This window comes from Paramisgurnus dabryanus, chromosome 10 (assembly GCF_030506205.2).
Source record: "Paramisgurnus dabryanus chromosome 10, PD_genome_1.1, whole genome shotgun sequence".
NCBI lineage: Eukaryota > Metazoa > Chordata > Actinopteri > Cypriniformes > Cobitidae > Paramisgurnus > Paramisgurnus dabryanus.
In genome coordinates this window covers 16,767,219-16,787,403 of record NC_133346.1, presented here as the reverse complement: position 1 = coordinate 16,787,403, position 20,185 = coordinate 16,767,219, and the positions used below count along the sequence as shown (strand labels likewise).

Here is a 20,185-nt window from a genome sequence, read left to right as displayed (position 1 = left end):
TATAATGTAGATATATAGTTTTACCTGTGCTAGCTAGCTTGCGCTGTCTCGAGCAAACATGTTGTCATCTGTGCTCTGCTATAAGTTCCCATACTCCTTTTTAGCGATGAAAAACATCCACAAGTTGAGAATCAGGAACACCATAACAGTTTTTTCCAAACTTGCAGTTTGTGGCGGAACATTCGCGACGAGCACGTCAGCATTATATGGTTAAATGCAACTTCAATGAGGCTCAGCAGAGTGCCGTCGACTGACGCTGCGGTGTTTGAACAGAAACTGTCATGTGAGACAGAGGTAGTTATAAACGCGATGTGCAAACATCTATTTGTGGTGGTCAATTTTAATTTTGTGGCTGACTGATAAATAAATTAATGTATGGGAATGTACAACAACGCTCTCACGTGTATGATGTCACAGCAGTAGGCAGCGTAAATATAACGACACGCCTATAATCCCTCCCACTCCGAAGTGATACCAAACTCGATGGAAAAGCTAACCACGCCAAAGTGAAGTGAGCTGACCCGACCCAAACTAAACTAAACCAAACCGTGGGGTACTATGCAATGGAAAAGCGCCATTAGTCACTAGCCAAACTTATAAACAAACACAGCGGCTGCTTCTGAAATCGCATACTGTAACAATAGGTACTGAATTACATAAAGTATCTACTGTTTGACCGTTAAAAATGTAGGTACTATATAGTATTAATATGGATAGTATGAATGAATTTAGATGTACTACATTCGCCATGTTTATACATCACGTTACATAAGTGGTCATAACAGCAAGTTAGTAGTTAACTGGAATGACATTAAACTAGTGCAATTTAAAGGTAGGGTCCATGATCTCTGAAAGCCAATGTTGATAATTGAAATCACTTAAACAAGCACGCCCCTACCCCAATAGAATCTGGACCATCTTTTGATAGACCTGCCCCACAGATACGCAACCCAGGCAACAATGTTGTTTAGTAGACACGCACCTTACTACTGATTGGCTACAAGTGTGTTTTGGTAGTTGGCCCTACTCTCTTTATAAAGGGTTTTTCAGATATCGTGAATATATGTATTTGCATTTAAATAGAGCCTTGTACCACTTTTGGATGCCATTTCTTCTTCTTCTTCGTTGGATAACTCCTCTCTTGGGGGCTCACAGGATAGTAAAGCGTCCATCGAATGACCACTTCGGGAACTTACCGGGAGTAGTAGGTCATTCGGTTACTTTTCGCATACTGTTTTTGCAATACTATGAATTCGCACATACTGTACTCGTCTCTGCTTTTCATCTACTATATAGTATGGAAGTAGGCTGTTTTGAACACAGTAGGAGTTAACTTCGGGTGAGGCGTGTAACCATGGATACGTGTGTGCGTCCAATATATAGAACAGCATTTAAAAAGTTCTCATCTAATTTCAATTGGTTAAAGGAATAGTCTACTCATTTTCAATATTAAAATATGTTATTACCTTAACTAAGAAGAGTTGATACATCCCTCTATCATCTGTGTGCGTGCACGTAAGCACTGCGACACTTCGATAGCATTTAGCTTAGCCCCATTCATTCAATGGTACCACTCAGAGATAAAGTTAGAAGTGACCAAACACATCAACGTTTTTCCTATTTAAGACGAGTAGTTATACGAGCAAGTTTGGTGGTACAAAATAAAATGTAGCGCTTTTCTAAGCGGATTTAAAAGAGGAACTATATTGTATGGCGGAACAGCACTTTTAGGAGTACTTCGACTCGGCGCAGTAACACCCTTCCTATCCCATTATGAGAGGGAGAAGGGGAGCGGATTTTTCAGGCGTGTTGAAGTACTCCCAAAAGTGCTGTTCCGCCATACAATGTAGTTCCTCTATTAAATCCGCTTAGAAAAGCGCTACATTTTATTTTGTACCACCAAACTTGCTCGTATAACTACTCGTCTTAAATAGGAAAAACGTTGATGTGTTTGGTCACTTCTAACTTTATCTCTGAGTGGTACCATTGAATGAATGGGGCTAAGCTAAATGCTATCGAAGTGTCGCAGCGCTCCAGCGCTTACGTGCACGCACACAGATGATAGAGGGATGTATCAACTCTTCTTAGTTGAGGTAATAACATATTTTAATATTGAAAATGAGTAGACTATTCCTTTAAAGGTTTGAAATTTTTAGGGCATACATGCTCAAGACAACTCTGATTGATTGAATAGGATTTGGCCAAAGAAATTAACAATATAGGATCTTATACAGTCTAGTACATATCTTGATAAGGAGTCATAAATAATAAAGGCATGACTTAAGTTTTTAGTGTCATCCAGTGATGCAAAGGGATGAATCCGCTTACTTTTTCTGTGGTGGGAGAAGCAGGTCTTTTAATACTTTTACACATGGCAGATCCTATTATTCAAAGCTATTTATAGTGGGGTTCAAGTTTATTCAGCCCATATGTTACCTGAGAATATATAAACTATGGCCTTGGTGTTCCTGTACCAGCTAAAGGAACACTTAAATTATGTGAGACTTATAACATGGTTGATAATCTAACACAGGGGTTTTCAAACTTTATGACCCCATATATAATGAACCTTTAGCCAGGGACCCCTTTCTTAAAATACATATCCATACAACTAAATTTTGTGTATAGAAAAATGTATAAGGGGCGGATCACACAAAACGTGTTTATGGCAGTGGCAGGTGCCTTTTTTGAATGGTTTTCTATGAGCAATGAGCGTTCTGCGCTTGCGCTTTGGCCGCCTCCTGTGCCAGGTGGTTTTACAGGAGCGATCCACATGAAAAAGCACCAGACTTAGGGGCTGATCACACCAAACGCATTTATGGTGGTTGCAGGTGCCTTTTTGAATTATATTCTATGGGCAGTGAGCGTATGCGAGCTGTTTATGCGTGCCGAACACCTTGCGCTTTTTGCCGCCGGTCGCAGCATGCGTTTTTGAAGGATTGCTGAGAGCGGAAAAAAGCAGACGTCATTCGCGTCTTTCCATTGTCCAATCGAATGACGGGAGAGGCGGGCGTTACGAATGACGGGAGAGGCGGGCGTTACGTTGTGGTGAGGGAAGTTTACAGTTGTTTTGAAGACTTCACTCGCTCTCTCTCCTGCGTTTTTGTGCACCTCTCACCCTCAAACAAGGTCAGAGCAAGCGCCCTCTTTTTAAAGTTTCTGCTAATATGACAGCTAACAGCAAAAGAGCGCTCACGCTTCAATATTTGATTGACAAGACAGCTGACTCTGTGGTTGCCTAGCAATATAAAAAATGCATCACACTGCTCTTTAAAAAAAGGCAGTGCGTCGCGCCTTGCGTTTCCAAGCGTTTAAAGTGCGTTTGGTGTGATAAACCCCTTATTTTTCCATTGTCCAATCAAATGAGAAAAGAGGCGGGCCTTAAGTTGTGGTGGCATAGGTTTACAGTTGCTCGGAACCACTGGAGACTGCACTTTCAATGTGTGTTTGTGCACCTCTCATCCTCGATCAAGGTCTGATCAAGTGCCCTCTTTTTAAAGTTTCTGCTAATATGACTGTTAACAGCAAAAGAGCACTCACGCTTCAAAATTTTATTGACAGGACAGCTGCCTCGGTGGTTGCTTAGCAATATAAAAAGTTGCGCTAAAGAGACCCAATAATGGCACGCCTTGCATTTATGCGCATTTAGAACTCGTTTGGTGTGATCGTTCTCTAACTGTTAAATAAATAGTAATTTTGATATTATAAAGACAAATAAATTGTTTACAAACTAAAAATTGGCTACACAGCATGTTTGAAAAATTTTTGCTTTATTTTTTTCTCTTGAATTTTTTTGAGGACCTTTGGAAGCTTTTGGGGGACCCCTGATCAAACACAACACAGAGGTTCTTCACTTCTATCTATAAAATGATTAATTATATAGAAAATACTACAATTCTAAATGCTATGGTTATATTTTATAGTGCTTTGATTTTAATAGACTATTTGGCAACAGAGGTTTGTTAACAGCCATCTGAAATATGAGACCTTTTCAGGTTCACACATTGTCTGGGTCCTTGGAGTGTCTTGCTGATAAAGTAAATCACATTGCTGTACTTGTTTGTTTATTCGTTTGTTTGTTAAACATATATTATTTATTCATTAGCTTTCTTAATGACACCAGATGTTTGACACTAGAGGTTTATCAACACCAGAAGTTTTAATGTGTTAACTTCTTCACCACCGTGTAAAATGCCTAGAAAGTTACTAAAAGTTATCTTTAAGAGATTCAGAAAGATCCATCATGCTAACACAGGATCTGAATTCTGGACTCTAAGAGGCAGGGCACACCCTATGCTGCATTGCAGATGCCCCACTATACCCACTTCCTTTTTGCTACTCGTGGCTGTACATTCATAATGAATGTATAGGAGTGCTGTGGCAAAATTCACACTCTTGCCGATTATGTGGGTGCTTGTCTGATCGTGGTTTCCATGACGATACACACACCGAGCCATTCTGAAAGCTGAAGGCCGTTGCGAAGGAGTGTATATAGAAAATGGAATGTCCCTTTAAACGTAATGCATACTCGCAGCTCCAGGGTGCGCATTCGTTGAAATTTTAAGTACGTACTGCATCTTCAACTGTCTACTGCAGATTCCAAGGCATATGTTATACATGGCCTGCTGACAGAATGAGAGAGAAACAGAGAAAAGAGAAATATGTTTTAGGAAGTAAACAATGTATTAGGGGAATCAGATTATGGACCAGGGCACTGCGTATACTAGTAGGGGGAAGAGAGATGCTGACAACTGAAAAAATGAATACAGTCCATACAAGATATGACTTTTCAAATAGAAGTCATCTGCTTTCCAGGCGTCTGAGGTTTAGGCAACATGGAGGGACAATGTACTATAACAATCTCTGACAGTCGACACACCACACACATGTCACCTCATACACAGACACATCAGATCACACATACTCCGTAGCACGGCATCACACACCTTAGGGCCAAACAGCTAAAACAAAGAGACACTCACACTAGCCAGGAATTATCGCACAAACCAAACCATATCTCAGGGTGAAAAAAAGTAGCTTTGTCTTTACAGACATTATCAAATAAAGTAATTTTTGGTGATTTACTATTTTTTACATAAAACAATGCTGCATAATGTAAAGAACATTGTGGGAACATATAACTTTGATATCTTTGAGAAAAATTATTAAAATTAAACTTTAATGCTCCTAAACTCATAATTAGTTAAAGGAGTATTTCACCGGTAGAAACATTAATCTTTATTGAAAGTGCATCATATTTGTAGTCGACATGTAACATGCATTTACAATTTGGTGCCTATCTGACCGAGGTAAGGAGTGTTTGTAGTCTCACCCCCTCAACAAAGATATTGGACTTCCTTTTTTCAATGATGCAAAATGATGATTTTTACATCATTATAAGAAGGAAGTGCAACACTGAAATCTGTATTTCTCCTGTCTCAGCGGCAACTGAGGAAATGATGCACGACCATTCAAAAACATGACTGGGGTTCTAACTATACAAAGCCTAATGCAAATGAGTGAAGTGTCCCTTTAAAGGAGGGGTGCATGATCTCTGAAAACCAATGTTGACATTTAAAATCACCTAAATCAAACACGTCCCTACCCCAATAGACTCTTTTCTTTTGATAGACCCGCCCCACACATACGCAACTCAGACAACGATGTCGGTTAGGAGACATGGCACTTACTGAAGATTGCATACAAGTGTGTTTTGGTAGTCGGTCCAACTCCCTTTTAAAAAGTGTTTTTCAAAAATCATACACTGTGCTTTTAATGTTTCATGTTCAAAATGTCTCCATTGGTTTTATTTTTAAATGCTATTAGGTTCGGGAAGTTAACCGAAAATGACACATATTTTTTGTTTTTCAGTTCTGTGCATATGGAAGAGGCATCAGCTGTCATGCAGGGGGCGCAAGGCATGCTGGTCCAGAACTGGCCAACGGTGTCCAGTGCTGCAGGTGAGGTCACATCCTAAAGAAACACACACACACATACACACTGCTGACTGTCATTAAATGTTAATCAACCGAAACTGACAACATCAACAGCATCTAACAGAACTTCACGCTCTCGCTAATCTGAAATCATTTTCGTTCTAGCGAAATTATCATGTTAATCAACCTCTTACATCTGTTCGAATTAATACGCCTAATGCATATGCTGATTTAGAAACTTAGTGTAAATCAAGGCCAACCAAAATACCTTCAGCTTTGACCCAAATCGAAGCCGACTCACACTGACATGAATTCATGCATGATTAAAATAACCTGTGTAAGGCAAAAGTAGAAAGCAGTTGAGGAAGTCTCCTGCTCTCCATGCACAGAAAGATCTCCAATCCAAGTTAGTGCACAATTATTTTAGGCTTTTTTGTCACTCAATGACCTCTTGTAAACCAGTGGCGGATCAAAGATCTAGTATATTCTTATTTGCTTTATTTAGCAAAACACAGTGCTGCATATAAGTAAATATCAAAGCTACAAAGCCAATCCCCTGAAAGGCTTTCATTGTAATTAAGTGCTGTGTCTCTCAAGTGGGCATTTTTGGCCCAGCCAAAGACTAACACATAATTAGGCAAACATAAACGTCTAATCATTAGTTGACACAATGAACCAGATGGGTTTATTTTGGGTAACAATTGCAATCTGCAAAGCTCGGATATCGGTATCTTTTAACTTTTTGAATGCATTTTGAAAATCAGGAGGTTTGCTAAATATTGTGATGCTGTAGGCCTGTCTGAGGTTTGCTTATTAAATTTGCATTACTAGATGTGAGTCGCCTTAAAGATCAGCCAGATAGACGGGGGCTGATCAGTCTAATGTGCCATTAGAGTAATGAAAGGACAGTGGCAGGTCTCCTGGGTATGGGATGGCAGAGATTTTGACAGGCTTATATAGCCGAGGTGAACTAGACAATGGAGGACAAAATGAAAAGTAAATAGCATGCATGGAAGGAAAGCAAGCATGAGCATTACAGAGGAACTCAATGTTTCTATATCAGGATGCAGAGAAGTGGAACGACAAACCATGCACCGTTCTCCTGAGTAAAATATGATAGACTTAAAAAAAAAAAAATCAGTTCACTCTTCCCTGAAATAGGGTGCTCTAGTTACTGTATTTGCAGGCTAATGTGCTATTATTGAGCGAGTGCAGGTGTGTTGTATGAGCTCGGGTTTAGCCGTTGTGCAGATGAAGGCAGTGCAATAGGAGAAACAGAAAAGAGCCTTGAGGAAATTAGAAGGGAAATGAGACATGGATAGAATGTGTTGCAGAGAACAGTATCTGATATATGAAGATGCTATACCAAGAGTTGTTTAAAAGATAAAGAGTGTAATATAGAGAGATGGCAAGTAATAGAGAGCGAGAAAGATGAATAAATGAATGGTGCTGAAACCGAGAGGGGGATGCGGAGGTTGGAGATGCATAGAGGTTTAGGATTGGTAGACCCCTCCGGTGGTCCTGTTGCTAGGAAACACTGTGTGACTTGTTGCTAGGCAACAACAGTGAATCTTATACTGCAGCAGTAGCAGCAGCAGCTGAGAGTGGGCGGGTAGGGATGGGGGAGGAGGATTCCATGGCAACCGTTCATACTTAAAATGGAAGAATGAGCAAGGTGTGTAAAGGGAAAGAAAAGGTAGAGGTAGAGGATCAGAAAAACGGATGGGGAAAAAAGTGGGCTAGATGGACCAAAAATAGCACATCTGACCCTGAAACACCTTGGCAGCATTGATACCCCTTTTGAATGTGAAATACAGATCTAAATTTTGTGTTAAATATAATAAATAATGCACACTAAAAATATGGCTATCAACCACCTTAAACCATAATAACCAGGGTTGGTGCAAAAAGGGGTGTGGTGTTTACAAACTTGCTGGTGCTTTGTATATACATAATTTGACAAATAACCATGGCATGCTAAAATCGTATAGATTAGTACTGATCAAGCGTAGGTGAAGTAACCATGGGTATAACATTGTTTCTTGTGGTCACATTGGTAACAAAGTGATGTGTCTAGCCCCCATCCAATTTAACACACAAACTCATGCAAGCATCGATATTACACAAGCTCACAAGTTATTTGCTTAAGATCTATGGTAAACTCTACTTTCAAAACCATGATATTTGACCTTCTCAGGCAAATGTGATCAGTCAAGCGCAGAGCCTCACATCTTTGCTGTGCCATCTGTTTTTATAGACACATTGGAGGTGGATAGTTTTAAGGATGGTCAAGACTTTCAACGTTATTTAGAATGAATCAGTGTCTAAGAAGGGGTTTTTGCTTACATTAGGACCTGATGCATCTAAATTTAAGGATCTGCCTGAAATAGATTAATACTGAACCCAGTACTGCACACATGCATAGACACACAACAATCCACGTGTGGAGATTCATTTAAGAAGAATATCATAAAATGGATAATCCCTGAGAGATTTTGCATTTATTAAAGTAAGCTGTGTGGTACTGTCATAATCCTTTAGTACCAAAAAACAAATGGAATTATGTTTTAGGGCTACGGTTAGATATAAATAAAACACAGAAATCAAAGTAGGTCATTGACTTTCTGGTGTGGCAAAGAGCACTGCTCCTATAAAGATACATAAGTGCATACATTTCAATCTCTATACTCAGTTATGTCTGTACACTTAAAACATTAACATTACATATATATGATGTATTATATAAGTCCATGAAGTGATTATAAGTGTGTCTGTATTACCTGTGAGCAAAATAATTTATGCAAATCCAAAATGCCTTCATGCATACTCCAATTGTCAAACTCTGTTCTACAGCACTAGTTTTTATGTAGAAATATATTTAAGTGTGACCAAATGTGTACATTGGTTTAGATGTTTATATGGTTGGGGCATTTATTTGAAGGATTCTAGAAATGTAGCAGATGCTTTTTTTCATCCAAAGTACTTATAGTATTGCAGGTGTAGTCCTTTTATAGAAACCAGGGGTTGGGTGTTTATGTCCCAAGGACATAGAGTTAGTAACTGGGTCATTTGTATGGACCGTAGCGGTCTCACACTCATGGACCGCTGACAGATCTCTTATAACTATCCAATTCATATCGAGCATAAAAGACTAAAAGAGTGAAAAACTAAAAGACTTTCTCAATCTATTAAGCACAGATCAGCAGCGTGTGCAGGTCTTTAAAAAATTATTTGCTGCCTTATTTTTATTTTTGGTTGAATCAACTCAGATCTACAAGGAATTTCAACATGATATTATTTATCTTGACTAGACTTGAGTTGTTATAAATACAGATGAGTTTCTACAACTTATAAAATGTTGACTTTTTATAATTTTATAAGTTGTAGCAACTCTCATTTTATAACTATATTTTATAAGTTGTACCAACTCATCTCTTGTCAAGAGAAATAATATTAAATTGAAATGACATGTAAATCTGAGTTGTTTTAAAAAAAAATAAGGCCGCAAAGGTTTTTTTGTGCATTTAAACATCACTTGTTTTTATATTTTACTTTAAAATATTTAAGATATAGAAATATTAGGATATTGTATGTTTTCTGTACAATAATTAACATAGTGCAAAATGATTAATTCATACGAAAATTTTCTCATCTGTGTATTATTGTGGTACATTTAACCTGCTTGTAAATATCAAAGATTTGTATGTAAGGAAAATACAATACAATAAAATTTAAAAAAGTAATAATGCTGCAGCACTTTTCATGAAAAAATATTTACAAAAAAGCAGTAATACTATATTTCCATTTATTTCCTTGTTTTAATAATTATATTTTATAATACAGTATTCAACATATGGTATATTTTCTATAGGATTGCCTATTATTGCCAACCACTTTCTCTATTTTATTATTAAAATGTCTAATTCCTATAATATTTTATAATATATTATTTAATATATAGTATATTTTCTATAGGATTGGCTGGGTCTGACTCTCGACAGGGTTTTTCTCCTAGGATTTTTTTTTCAACCCCTTGGGACACAGCTGACATTTGCTTAACTTAGAGCTCTCTTCTATACATTACATTAATACTCCACTCACTAGTATGATTTAATTTTAACAGCTGTATTTTGCAACTTTTGTTGTTCTCTGATTTTTTTGTGCTTTCTCTGTTTTTATTAATGTAAAGTTGCTTTGGAACAAATGAGCAATTGTGAAAAGCGTTATATAAATAAAATTGAAATATTTTGAGGTTTAGAAGATAAAAAAGTAAAATGAGATGTTCCTGTAATAGAGGAGCACCAAGGTCAGTAATTTGAATCACAGAGAACACACAAGTTAAATGCAGGGTCCATGATATCTGAAAGCCAATGTTGACATTTGAAATCACACAAACACGACCCTATACCTATAGAATCTGGACCTTCTGTTGATAGACCCGCCCCACACATACACAACCCAGGCAACAATGTCGTTTAGTAGACACGCACTTTACTGCTGATTGGCTACAAGTGTGTTTTGATAGTCGGCCCGACTCTCTTTTCCGAAGCGTTTTTCAGATATCGTCCACTCCGCCTTTAATTTATTGAATGCACCGTAAATTCCTTATGATAAAAGCTATAATATCTAACTGTAATAAATGTAATTTTTTCTCTTAGATGGAGAGGGAGAGGGACAGCTGTCCCCTCCTGTTGGAGCCGGAATCAACAGTAACAGCTGGAGTTTCCGCTATGGTGCCGGCCCTGGTTACGGCCCTCCTCAAGCTCTGAAGCCAGGAGAGATCCCCCCTGAAGCCTTCATAATTCCCGGCTCTCCTGCCATCATCTCCATCCGACAGGACCCAGGTGCCGTAGATGACAAGGGCGAGTTCATCACCTTTGGAAAGAAGGAAGAGTCCAAAAAGAAGAAAAAGAAGAAGAAGGAAAAGGAAAAGAAAGACAAGAAGGATAAAGGAAAAGATGATGGAGATGACTAATGAAGAACGGGCTACCAACATAAGAGCTATCAAGATATGTTTGTAGCAAAAGTTGACAGAAATATAAAACCAAATATATATTGAAAATGTTAAGAGAGGAAAACATTCTTATAGTGGTTTTGACCACTCAGCTACCATAACCACCATGTCCAACATGTCCAGTCCTGGCCAGAAGAGGATGTGTGTAAATAATTACAAAATAAACCTACGAAACATGTTTCTGTGACTCTGATTGGCTGTTTCCTAGTACTGACCCTTGAAACTTGTCCAAGAAAGCACTTCAGTCTGCAAAATGTAATCCGATCCCACTCGAATCTTGTAAATGACATTTTCGACCACGATGAGTCAAGTCCCTCTCCTCTTTTAAAAGGGTTTAACAAATCTCCAGGTAAACTGGATATGAACTCTCATGCTATTCAAAGAGTGGCATTCTCGGACTCTCTTCCTGCCTTTGACTTTCCAAGAGGAAGAACACATCCTCATTTGACCCAGTCTCATGCCTTGATCTGCTGAAAACAAAGCTTTTTAAAGAAAGAGACAAACATTTACCTGCAGCTTCATCAGAGCTAGGTACAAATGGTGTGTGTATGTATTCAAAAGGCTGCTTTCTTACTTATGTTAAAGCAGATTTAAATTAAATGATAACTTCAGACATATGCAGGAATGTAGCAGTGTAATCCACCACACTTGCATTCGTTCACACACACCGCCCCAACACAATGGGAAATCGCCCACGCCCGCTTCTGTCCTGTCCCTAAACTAACGCCTAAACTTCAGAATAACAGGGCTTTACTTAATATATTTTATAAAAGCAAGTGTATCTACGCTTATACAATATAAAAATCTTGCACATCTGTGGTTTGTATAAACACAAACAATGATGTGCTTAGAGCTACCCACACAAAACTCTTGAGTACTCCTGAGTTTCTTGCTCTCTGCTGCACATACTAAGAAATGCCTGAATAGGAACTGCAGGCTGTCCATATCCTATACAGCTTAGGTTACCACAAGACCACCTTAGAGTCTGTAAAATAATACAAAATCATTTCAGGACCCCCCATTCGTCTTAGTCCAGCTATGTGTCCTAATACCCTCTGTTTGTATGTTATCTGATGTTGCCCACCTCCATGTACCACTGTTTGTGCATAGTCCCATGCCAGTACTGCCCCCTGGTGGGTTATATAGTACAACATTACAAAAAGAACCAGAGGTCTCTGTTAAAGCAAGCTTGTGCAGAGCTAAAATGGTAATGTCACTCCAAGACTACACTTGTACCGGAAACATAAGCACACTTACATGCACAAGTGTTTTGTGCCCCTATGGCCGTGGAAACACCATGGACTATGCAGTCTTGCTTGTGTAGATGCTAGGATGTCTAGGTTCAGTATATGGTGCTTATTGGTCTAAATTGGGAGTGGATAAGGTTGAGAGGACCACAATGGTGGCAGTACCAAGTTTTTCTACTGTACAAAGCAATGGTAAATCATAGCTTAACAACAGAGTGTTGATTTGACTTATGTAAATAATGTGAATGGTAAAACATTCAGACATGCTTCAGTTCCTGTTGCCTCGCCATACTTTTCCTTATGTCTAGTATGTAGAAATACTGTTCTGTAAAGGAGAATATGTTTGCGCTGCTATGAGACTGTATCATCTTATTACACACACACAGACATACCCACACAGACACACCTTCAGGTGTGCTTCAGTGCTGTCAGATCACCAAGTGACTGTTTGCATGTTAAACGCAGTTAAATCGAAATTATATATGTATAGATATAAAAGTTTTTTCAGAATTATTTTTTCTCATTTATGATGGAACTGGGGGTGTGTATCATCTCTGCTAAATTATGTAGACATAAGTATTCACTCAGACATACGCAAACACACACTAATTTCGTACTGTACATACAGAGAAACACACAGAGCTTCAAATAACACACACAGTGTTGGCTCTGTGTCAAATGACATGAACATTTTAGTATATGTAATGCTGTAGTGTATGGTCTGATACTCTTTTCTTTTTTACCTTATACTTTTCGAATCTAAAAGGATCTTATGTTTTGTGCTAGGCTTTGAAATCAATAACACTGTAATGTGAACCAGTTCATACGTCCCTATAAATATAAACCTCCCCCATTAAAAAAAGAAAAGAAAAAAAACTACAAAAAGGTCAAAATGATAAAACAGATTATAAAAAGGGTCTATGTATTCTGCTTGTGTGTAGTAAATATCAATTCATCCAGTGCCAAGGTGGCGCTATGCTTTTGACTTTGACGGTGCAAATCTGTTGGACAAAAATTTTGTACACCTGATCATAAGTGTAATGGTGTTTATTATTTTATATTACTTTATGAAATATGGTAATGTGTTTTCTTTATAAATCACAAATAAAGTTTTCTTTCATAAGTATTGAAGCATCATCTGTGGTTTTGATTTTCGCTCTCTGTGCATGTAATAATTACAGTGATAGCTTATTCAGAGCATGGTGCTAAACGCAGGGTAATGGGTTCAAATGAAATATTCGGACTAAATAAATTAATCAAATTATCATTGCCCTAAACTGGTTTGTGCAACAATGTAATGGCGATTAGGTTACTCTTTATTATAATCACTTTAAACGTAAAATTGAATTCTCATCTTATGCCGATTCTACTTTAGGTCTAATTAATATTTAATAAAAAAATTATTTAACATAATTTTGCAAATGTAATGTTTTATTTTGTACAAACAGGATCTTCACAAAGTTAAACACAAAGTCACTGTAAAAAATTGGCAGCATTTTTGTCAAATCAACACATATGTTTCTGTAACTTTAACTTTTAAGTTAAACAATTTCAACTTGAATTTATGATGTATGTCAACTTTTTTAAGCCAAAATAACAATTAGTTTTGAATTGCAACATTTTTTATATCAAAATCAAGACATTGAACTTTACTGAAATACGAACTGAACAGGTATAGACCCCTGTTGTGCGTTTTCAGAATCGAACAGATCAAATAAAGGCTGTAAAAGGACTGACTGTATTTACTTAAAAAATAGGAGTACCTGGCTATTGAAAAGGTTCTTTATTAATCGATATTTTTATTATGTTTAATTAATTAGTTGTATTATTTTATTATGACATTTTTTTAAATCAATGTTGAGATAAGGGGTAGTTGCAACAGTCTCGACATCTATGAATGCGGTGGTAGAAGTGCAGTAAAAAAATAGCTTGTACCTTGATTGAATTTGTCTGCTTTTGATCATTTAAAGCTTTAGTTTTGATAATTTGATGTATTTTGACACAAAAAGAAAAGACGAAGCAACTTGAATCGCCTAAGTTTTTCGGATAATATGTCTACATCGTACGCTTTATTAATTTAAAACATGTTTATATAATACTGTTATGCATCGAATGTAGAATACCTTTTAAAACAGTTTATCAAACAGAAACATTTTATGTCTCCAGTTTTCAATTCCTGTAGTCCCGTGACAATGGAGTGCTCTGTCCATGGTGCTGAAAAGGCGTTTGTGGTGTAGTAAGTAGTCTCACTAGTGTCAGACACAGGTCATAAATTAACTAAACTTGATGGGTCACTAAGAACCTAAAGAACGCGCTCTCTATTCTTAAATAATTTAGGTAGGATGTGTTGAGTTTTAAGAAGATAATGCTATAAACCCTTTCTCTGAGTAGGCTACTTATAGGGCGTAAAAACGTCTACTGTATTATACTGTGTGTTTTAAGTTTGTAAATTCATTGAAAAATTCATATTTCATCTTAAGTAAATACGAACAGCTGTCGTCTATTTGATTTCTGTGCCAAGTTTCTCCATTCTTTTTCCAACTTATGTTTATTCAAGTGTTATGAGCTGTTTACGTCTAAATGTTTTTTTTTTTCAAATTATTCAAAAACATACCTGTAAATGAGGGGCCTATAAAGATGTGCATCATAACATAAAACCTTACGGACTTCGACACATTCACCAAATCGCAACCACACAGTGTCACTATTGTCTAGCGCTACTTATTATAAACTCACACCCATCTGGTGCGGTGCCCTTCTATTCAGATAACATTTGTCGAAATAACACTGTTGTACATGACCTACACAAATCAGCTTTTTATGAGGAATGTTTTCAATCCGATTGTATACTTCTTTGCACCAAGAAAATATGGCAAGCACATCTAATTGAGTGTGGTGGGCGTTCTGGCGCAATATGGATGTCGTTGCATCATCCAGGTGGATGCTGCACTTTGGTGGTGGTTGAGGAGAATCCCCTTTCATATGTAAAGCGCTTTGAGTGCTGCAGGAAAGCGCTATATAAATGTAATAAATTATTATTATTATTATTAATCTTTTTTGGATTAAATGGCTATTAGCATCACTACTCCTCTGCGTTACCGTTGCTGATATTCGTTATTCAGTGACGGAGGAAACAAACGCAAAATACGTTATTGGAAGTCTAAGCAAGGATCTTAATTTAGACTCCCATTGCTTAAAGTTTCGCAAAGCCCGTTTGGATTACCAGATAGACGGTATTGTGAAGTAGACATGGATTCTGGAAATCTTTTTGTTTCGGAAAGGATCGACCTTGATGTGATTTGTGGATCTACCTCCCCTTATCTCTTGCTATTTAAATTAATTCTTGAAAATCCTTTAGAAATACACAACGTTGCTTTAGAAATTCAGGATATTAATGATAACCCGCCAGTTTTCCCAAAAGATTCAATAAGACTTGAAATTAGTGAAACAGCGCCGGCGGAAGTAAATTACAAATAGCACGCGCACGGGATATTGATGTTGGAATTAAATTAGGTCAATATTACATCAGCCAAAACATCGATTGAAACATTTTTTTTGGGGGGGGGGGAATGAAATTTGGAAAATAAAATAACAACAAACCAAGAAATTACAGGCATATAAAATAGAAAAGAATAAAGTTACAAATAAAGTATAATAGTAGTATGCAACCATAACAGTCTTTAAATTAAATATAATTATTTTTTAAATAGACAGAAATTATTTTGACTTTTGTCTTCTGTTGTTTGATTAACATAATGACACACACATAAGAAGATTTCTTGAGGGTACCGCCACTTTAAGACCGAACAAGCACGGATCAATACAGTATACTGACACACGTCTGATTTCTTTCTGAACTGTTTACGTTTACTTTAATACATAACTGACTGTTTTTATGAGAAAACTTGACGAGACTGTGGTATTTAGAAAAAAATGTTGGGCGTTTGCACGCAAAATTTGAGTTTGGTATATGTATAACACGATATTCACAATATACAGTAATACAACGTTGCATTCATAATGTTTTATGAAACCTGCAAATGTCAACTTTTTGTTGGGGCTATAAACTGTTTCTTTACTACACAAAAGCTTCGTGTTTTGTGGCAAAAAGTTTACATTTCTTGTCACATTGAGGCTGATACAGTACAGATTGTTTTATCATAAAAACTTAGCCTATTGAATGTCTAAACATTAAAACATATCGCCTTCGTTTATGATTTTATTTTAAATTATTACTAATTACAATGTGTCAAGTTTTAATTATGTTTTGTCATCAGTATTCAGCACCAGAACGCGGACAGCGCCTGTACAGACCTCTGTGCAGTGTGCTTTAGCCAGTGGCGTCACACGGCACTTTTTTAGGTAGACTTTAGCCAGCACCATCTCTGCCAAGCCCCTCATATTACACAATCTAATTCGTGATCGCTTCAGTACACAGAAAATCTCATATTAAAACGTGTTCAGTAGGCTACCTTTTTCAAGTTAACCTCTTTTCCACAGCAGCGGCACAGAGCAGAGCGAACGTAAGTACAATGTATCACATTAATTGATAGATGACATCCGTGTAGTGTAGTTCTTTAATATGAAACCGTTTACGTAATGCGATGCGGGAGCAATACATTACTCTTTCCCATCCGCTGTAAATAGTGCTCGCCCATTTTTATCTCCAGAGAGAACACAGATCTTAAACGAAAGGCATAGAATCGCCACACTGTCTTTTGCTTTAAAGGCGTGGCATTTTTCTGTTCCTTTCCAATTTTAGTCACCTAAAAATAGATGTTGTTCTAAAAAAAAGACAAAAAACGAAATTGGTTCATTTCTGTTGGCTTTCAATAAACCAAGGGAATGATGCAATGAACAAAAAATACTCCGAGTGTCGCTATTCACCAAGAGTGCAAAATTATGTGTCTCTCCTCCTACATTTAATATACAACTGCAGCTCTGTCTGTTCGGAAAAACCCAGCAGAAAGTGGCGTAATCGTCAGTCGACGCTGAGAAAATTATTAAAATTAACATGCGGTAACCCTGTTGGGAAAATTATCTATAAGGAACATCAGCTGTTCAAACATGGAAAACGGATTTTCAATTCCTTTTTGTGCGTGTTTCGTGGCTCTCTTTGTCTGTCCTATAATTTATTGTTCAGATCTCACCTACAATATTCCAGAAGAAATAAAACGCCAGTATGTGATCGGAAATGTAGCCAAGGACCTCGGGATTACTGTTAAACAATTATCTGCTCGAAAGGCTCGGATAGACACAGAGGATAACATCAAACGGTATTGTGATATTAATCTAAATAATGGAGAATTAATCGTTGCAGAGACAATAGACCGGGAGCAGCTTTGTGGTTTTCAGATTCCCTGCATTCTTAGTTATGACCTTGTTCTAGAAAATCCTCTTGAGGTGCATCGCATATTACTGCAAATTCAGGATATAAATGACAACGCACCGCGATTTCCAAATGAGCGCATTAACTTTGAGATCAGAGAATCAGCAGTTAAAGGCCAGCGATTCCGGTTGCACGAGGCACATGATTCAGACATTGGACATAACGCAGTGAAGAGCTACTCACTACAGAAAAATGAACATTTTATATTGACTGTACATGATACTGCAGATGGAGGAAAATACGCTGAACTCGTACTGGAAAAGGAACTGGATCGTGAACAACAGAAGGAGATAGATATGATACTCACAGCAACTGATGGTGGTACACCACAGAGATCTGGTACTGCTGTCATACACATTACTGTTCTAGATGCTAATGATAATGTACCAGTATTCAGTCAGTCTGTTTATAAGGTTACTCTGCCTGAAAATACACCGTCAGGTACATCAGTAATCACAGTGAGTGCCACAGATGCTGATGAAGGTCCAAACGGGGAAGTATCTTATGAATTTAGCAGGATATCAGATAAAGCTGTACAATTATTTTCTATAGACAAGACAACAGGAAAAATTCTGTTGATCGGAGAAATTGATTATGAAAACGAAAAAAAATATGTGATGGTAGTTCACGCCCAAGATGCATCTGGATTATCATCAACTGCTAAAGTGATCATAGATATAAGTGATGTGAATGACAATCCACCCAGAATCATTCTGAAATCTTTGAATAACCCAATACCTGAGAATTCATCGTCAGGTACTGAGGTGGGTATCATTAATGTTCAAGACAAAGATTCAGGAGAAAATCGGCAGATTCGTTGCTCTGTTCAGCAAAATGTTCCTTTCAAACTAAACCCATCTGTTAAAAACTATTTCTCTCTAGTAACTACAAACACTCTCGATCGAGAAAAACAATCAGATTACAACATAACAGTCACAGCAACTGATGGAGGATCTCCACCATTATCCACCTCCATGACAATTCATTTATCTATCTCAGATGTGAATGACAATCCTCCTGTATTTGAGCAGCAGTCCTACAGTACTTATGTGACTGAAAACAACAAACCAGGCACATCTGTTTGTTCAGTCAGTGCAAATGATCCAGACTGGAGACAGAACGGCACTGTACTTTACTCTCTGATATCCAGTGAGGTCAATGGTGTTCCAGTGTCCTCATTTTTATCTATTAATGGAGATACAGGGGTGATCCATGCTGTAAGATCATTTGACTATGAGCAGTTCAGAAACTTTACAGTCCAAGTTGTTGCCAGAGATAATGGATCTCCACCGCTAAGCAGTAACGTGACTGTGAAAGTCTTCATAACAGATGAGAATGATAACTCTCCACAGATATTATATCCTGTTCCAGATGGAAGATCTCTAATGACTGAGATGATCCCTAAAGCGACTCTCTCAGGCTCTCTGGTCTCAAAGGTGATCGCGGTGGATGCTGACTCTGGACAGAACGCATGGCTCTCCTATCAGATTGTGAAGTCTACTGATCCGGGCCTTTTCAGCATTGGTCTCCATAGTGGTGAGATCAGAACACAACGAGACATTTCTGAATCTGAGAATATGAAGCAGAACCTCATCATTACAGTGCAGGATAACGGACAACCATCTCTCTCTACAACCTGTGCTGTAAATTTACTAATTTCTGACAACCCTTCTGAAGTTCCAGAACTTAAAGATATGACTTATGAGGAGACCAACTCCAAATTAACATCATACTTGATCATTGCATTAGTGTCCGTGTCAACCTTCTTCTTGACATTCATTACATTGATTCTGGTTCTGAAGGTTTGTCGCAGGAGAAAGCCCAGACTGTTGTTTGATGGAGCGGTCGCTGTCCCCAGCGCCTATCTGCCTCCTAACTATGCAGAGGTGGATGGTGCAGGAACTCTCCGCAGTGCTTACAATTACGACACGTATCTAACAACAGGCTCACGCACCAGTGACTTCAAGTTTGTTACATCTTATAATGACAACACACTTCCTGCTGTAGGTACTCTGAAACAGGAACACAACAGACACTTTGACCCGAGCATGATAACACTAGACATTACAGAAGATGACAATGAGGTAAGAAATGTTTTGCTCATGTGCAATCATTTGTTTTACTTCAATTCCAATAATCTAATTTGATTATGCATGTTTTAAAAAATAAATCTTTGGAAATTGTTAGTTACAATATCATTGTGTCTCGGTATTGAAGTGAGAATGTATTAAAAAATAATATATAATAGTCACATTTTAACAACAGACCTTAAAACCATATAGGCTACTAAAGGTCAGTTATGTTTCTGCCCTGATTTTCATTTCAGGCAACTTGGATAACCATTTATTGCAGAAGAAAAAACGATGTAAAAGGGCAGAGTTTATTCATTTATATTTGCTAGCTATTTAACCGATATTCTGTTGCATCTTTCACACATTTCACACAATTTATTTAGTTAATGAGCCATTGTACCCTTATCGGTCATTCTCACAATTTCCAATGCTGTTCCGTATTTAAATTAGCGTATTTCTTTGGAGTTGCATCAAATTGTTGCAAGACTTTTTAGCATTATTTAATTGAATTAACTTTCACTTTAAGA

The 20,185-nt window shown here is 37.5% G+C and overlaps 2 protein-coding genes across 8 annotated transcripts in view; both read left to right on the top strand.

Annotated features, from left to right (window-relative positions):
• Window positions 1-13,323, top strand: part of LOC135779722 (protocadherin alpha-C2-like) — a 72,870-nt gene extending 59,547 nt beyond the window's left edge. For all 6 annotated transcript variants that reach the window (XM_065290555.2, XM_065290556.1, XM_065290559.2 and 3 more), the window contains exons 3-4: window positions 5,872-5,960; window positions 10,595-13,323. In XM_065290555.2, coding sequence (XP_065146627.1) covers window positions 5,872-5,960; window positions 10,595-10,911 — 406 coding nt within the window. In that variant the 3' untranslated portion in view covers window positions 10,912-13,323. The remainder of the gene's footprint in view (window positions 1-5,871; window positions 5,961-10,594) is intronic.
• Window positions 13,324-17,155: 3,832 nt separating this feature from the next.
• LOC135779723 (protocadherin gamma-C5-like) overlaps window positions 17,156-20,185 on the top strand; it is a 188,719-nt gene continuing 185,689 nt past the window's right edge. For both annotated transcript variants that reach the window (XM_065290602.1, XM_065290579.1), the window contains exon 1: window positions 17,156-19,670. In XM_065290602.1, coding sequence (XP_065146674.1) covers window positions 17,265-19,670 — 2,406 coding nt within the window. In that variant the 5' untranslated portion in view covers window positions 17,156-17,264. The remainder of the gene's footprint in view (window positions 19,671-20,185) is intronic.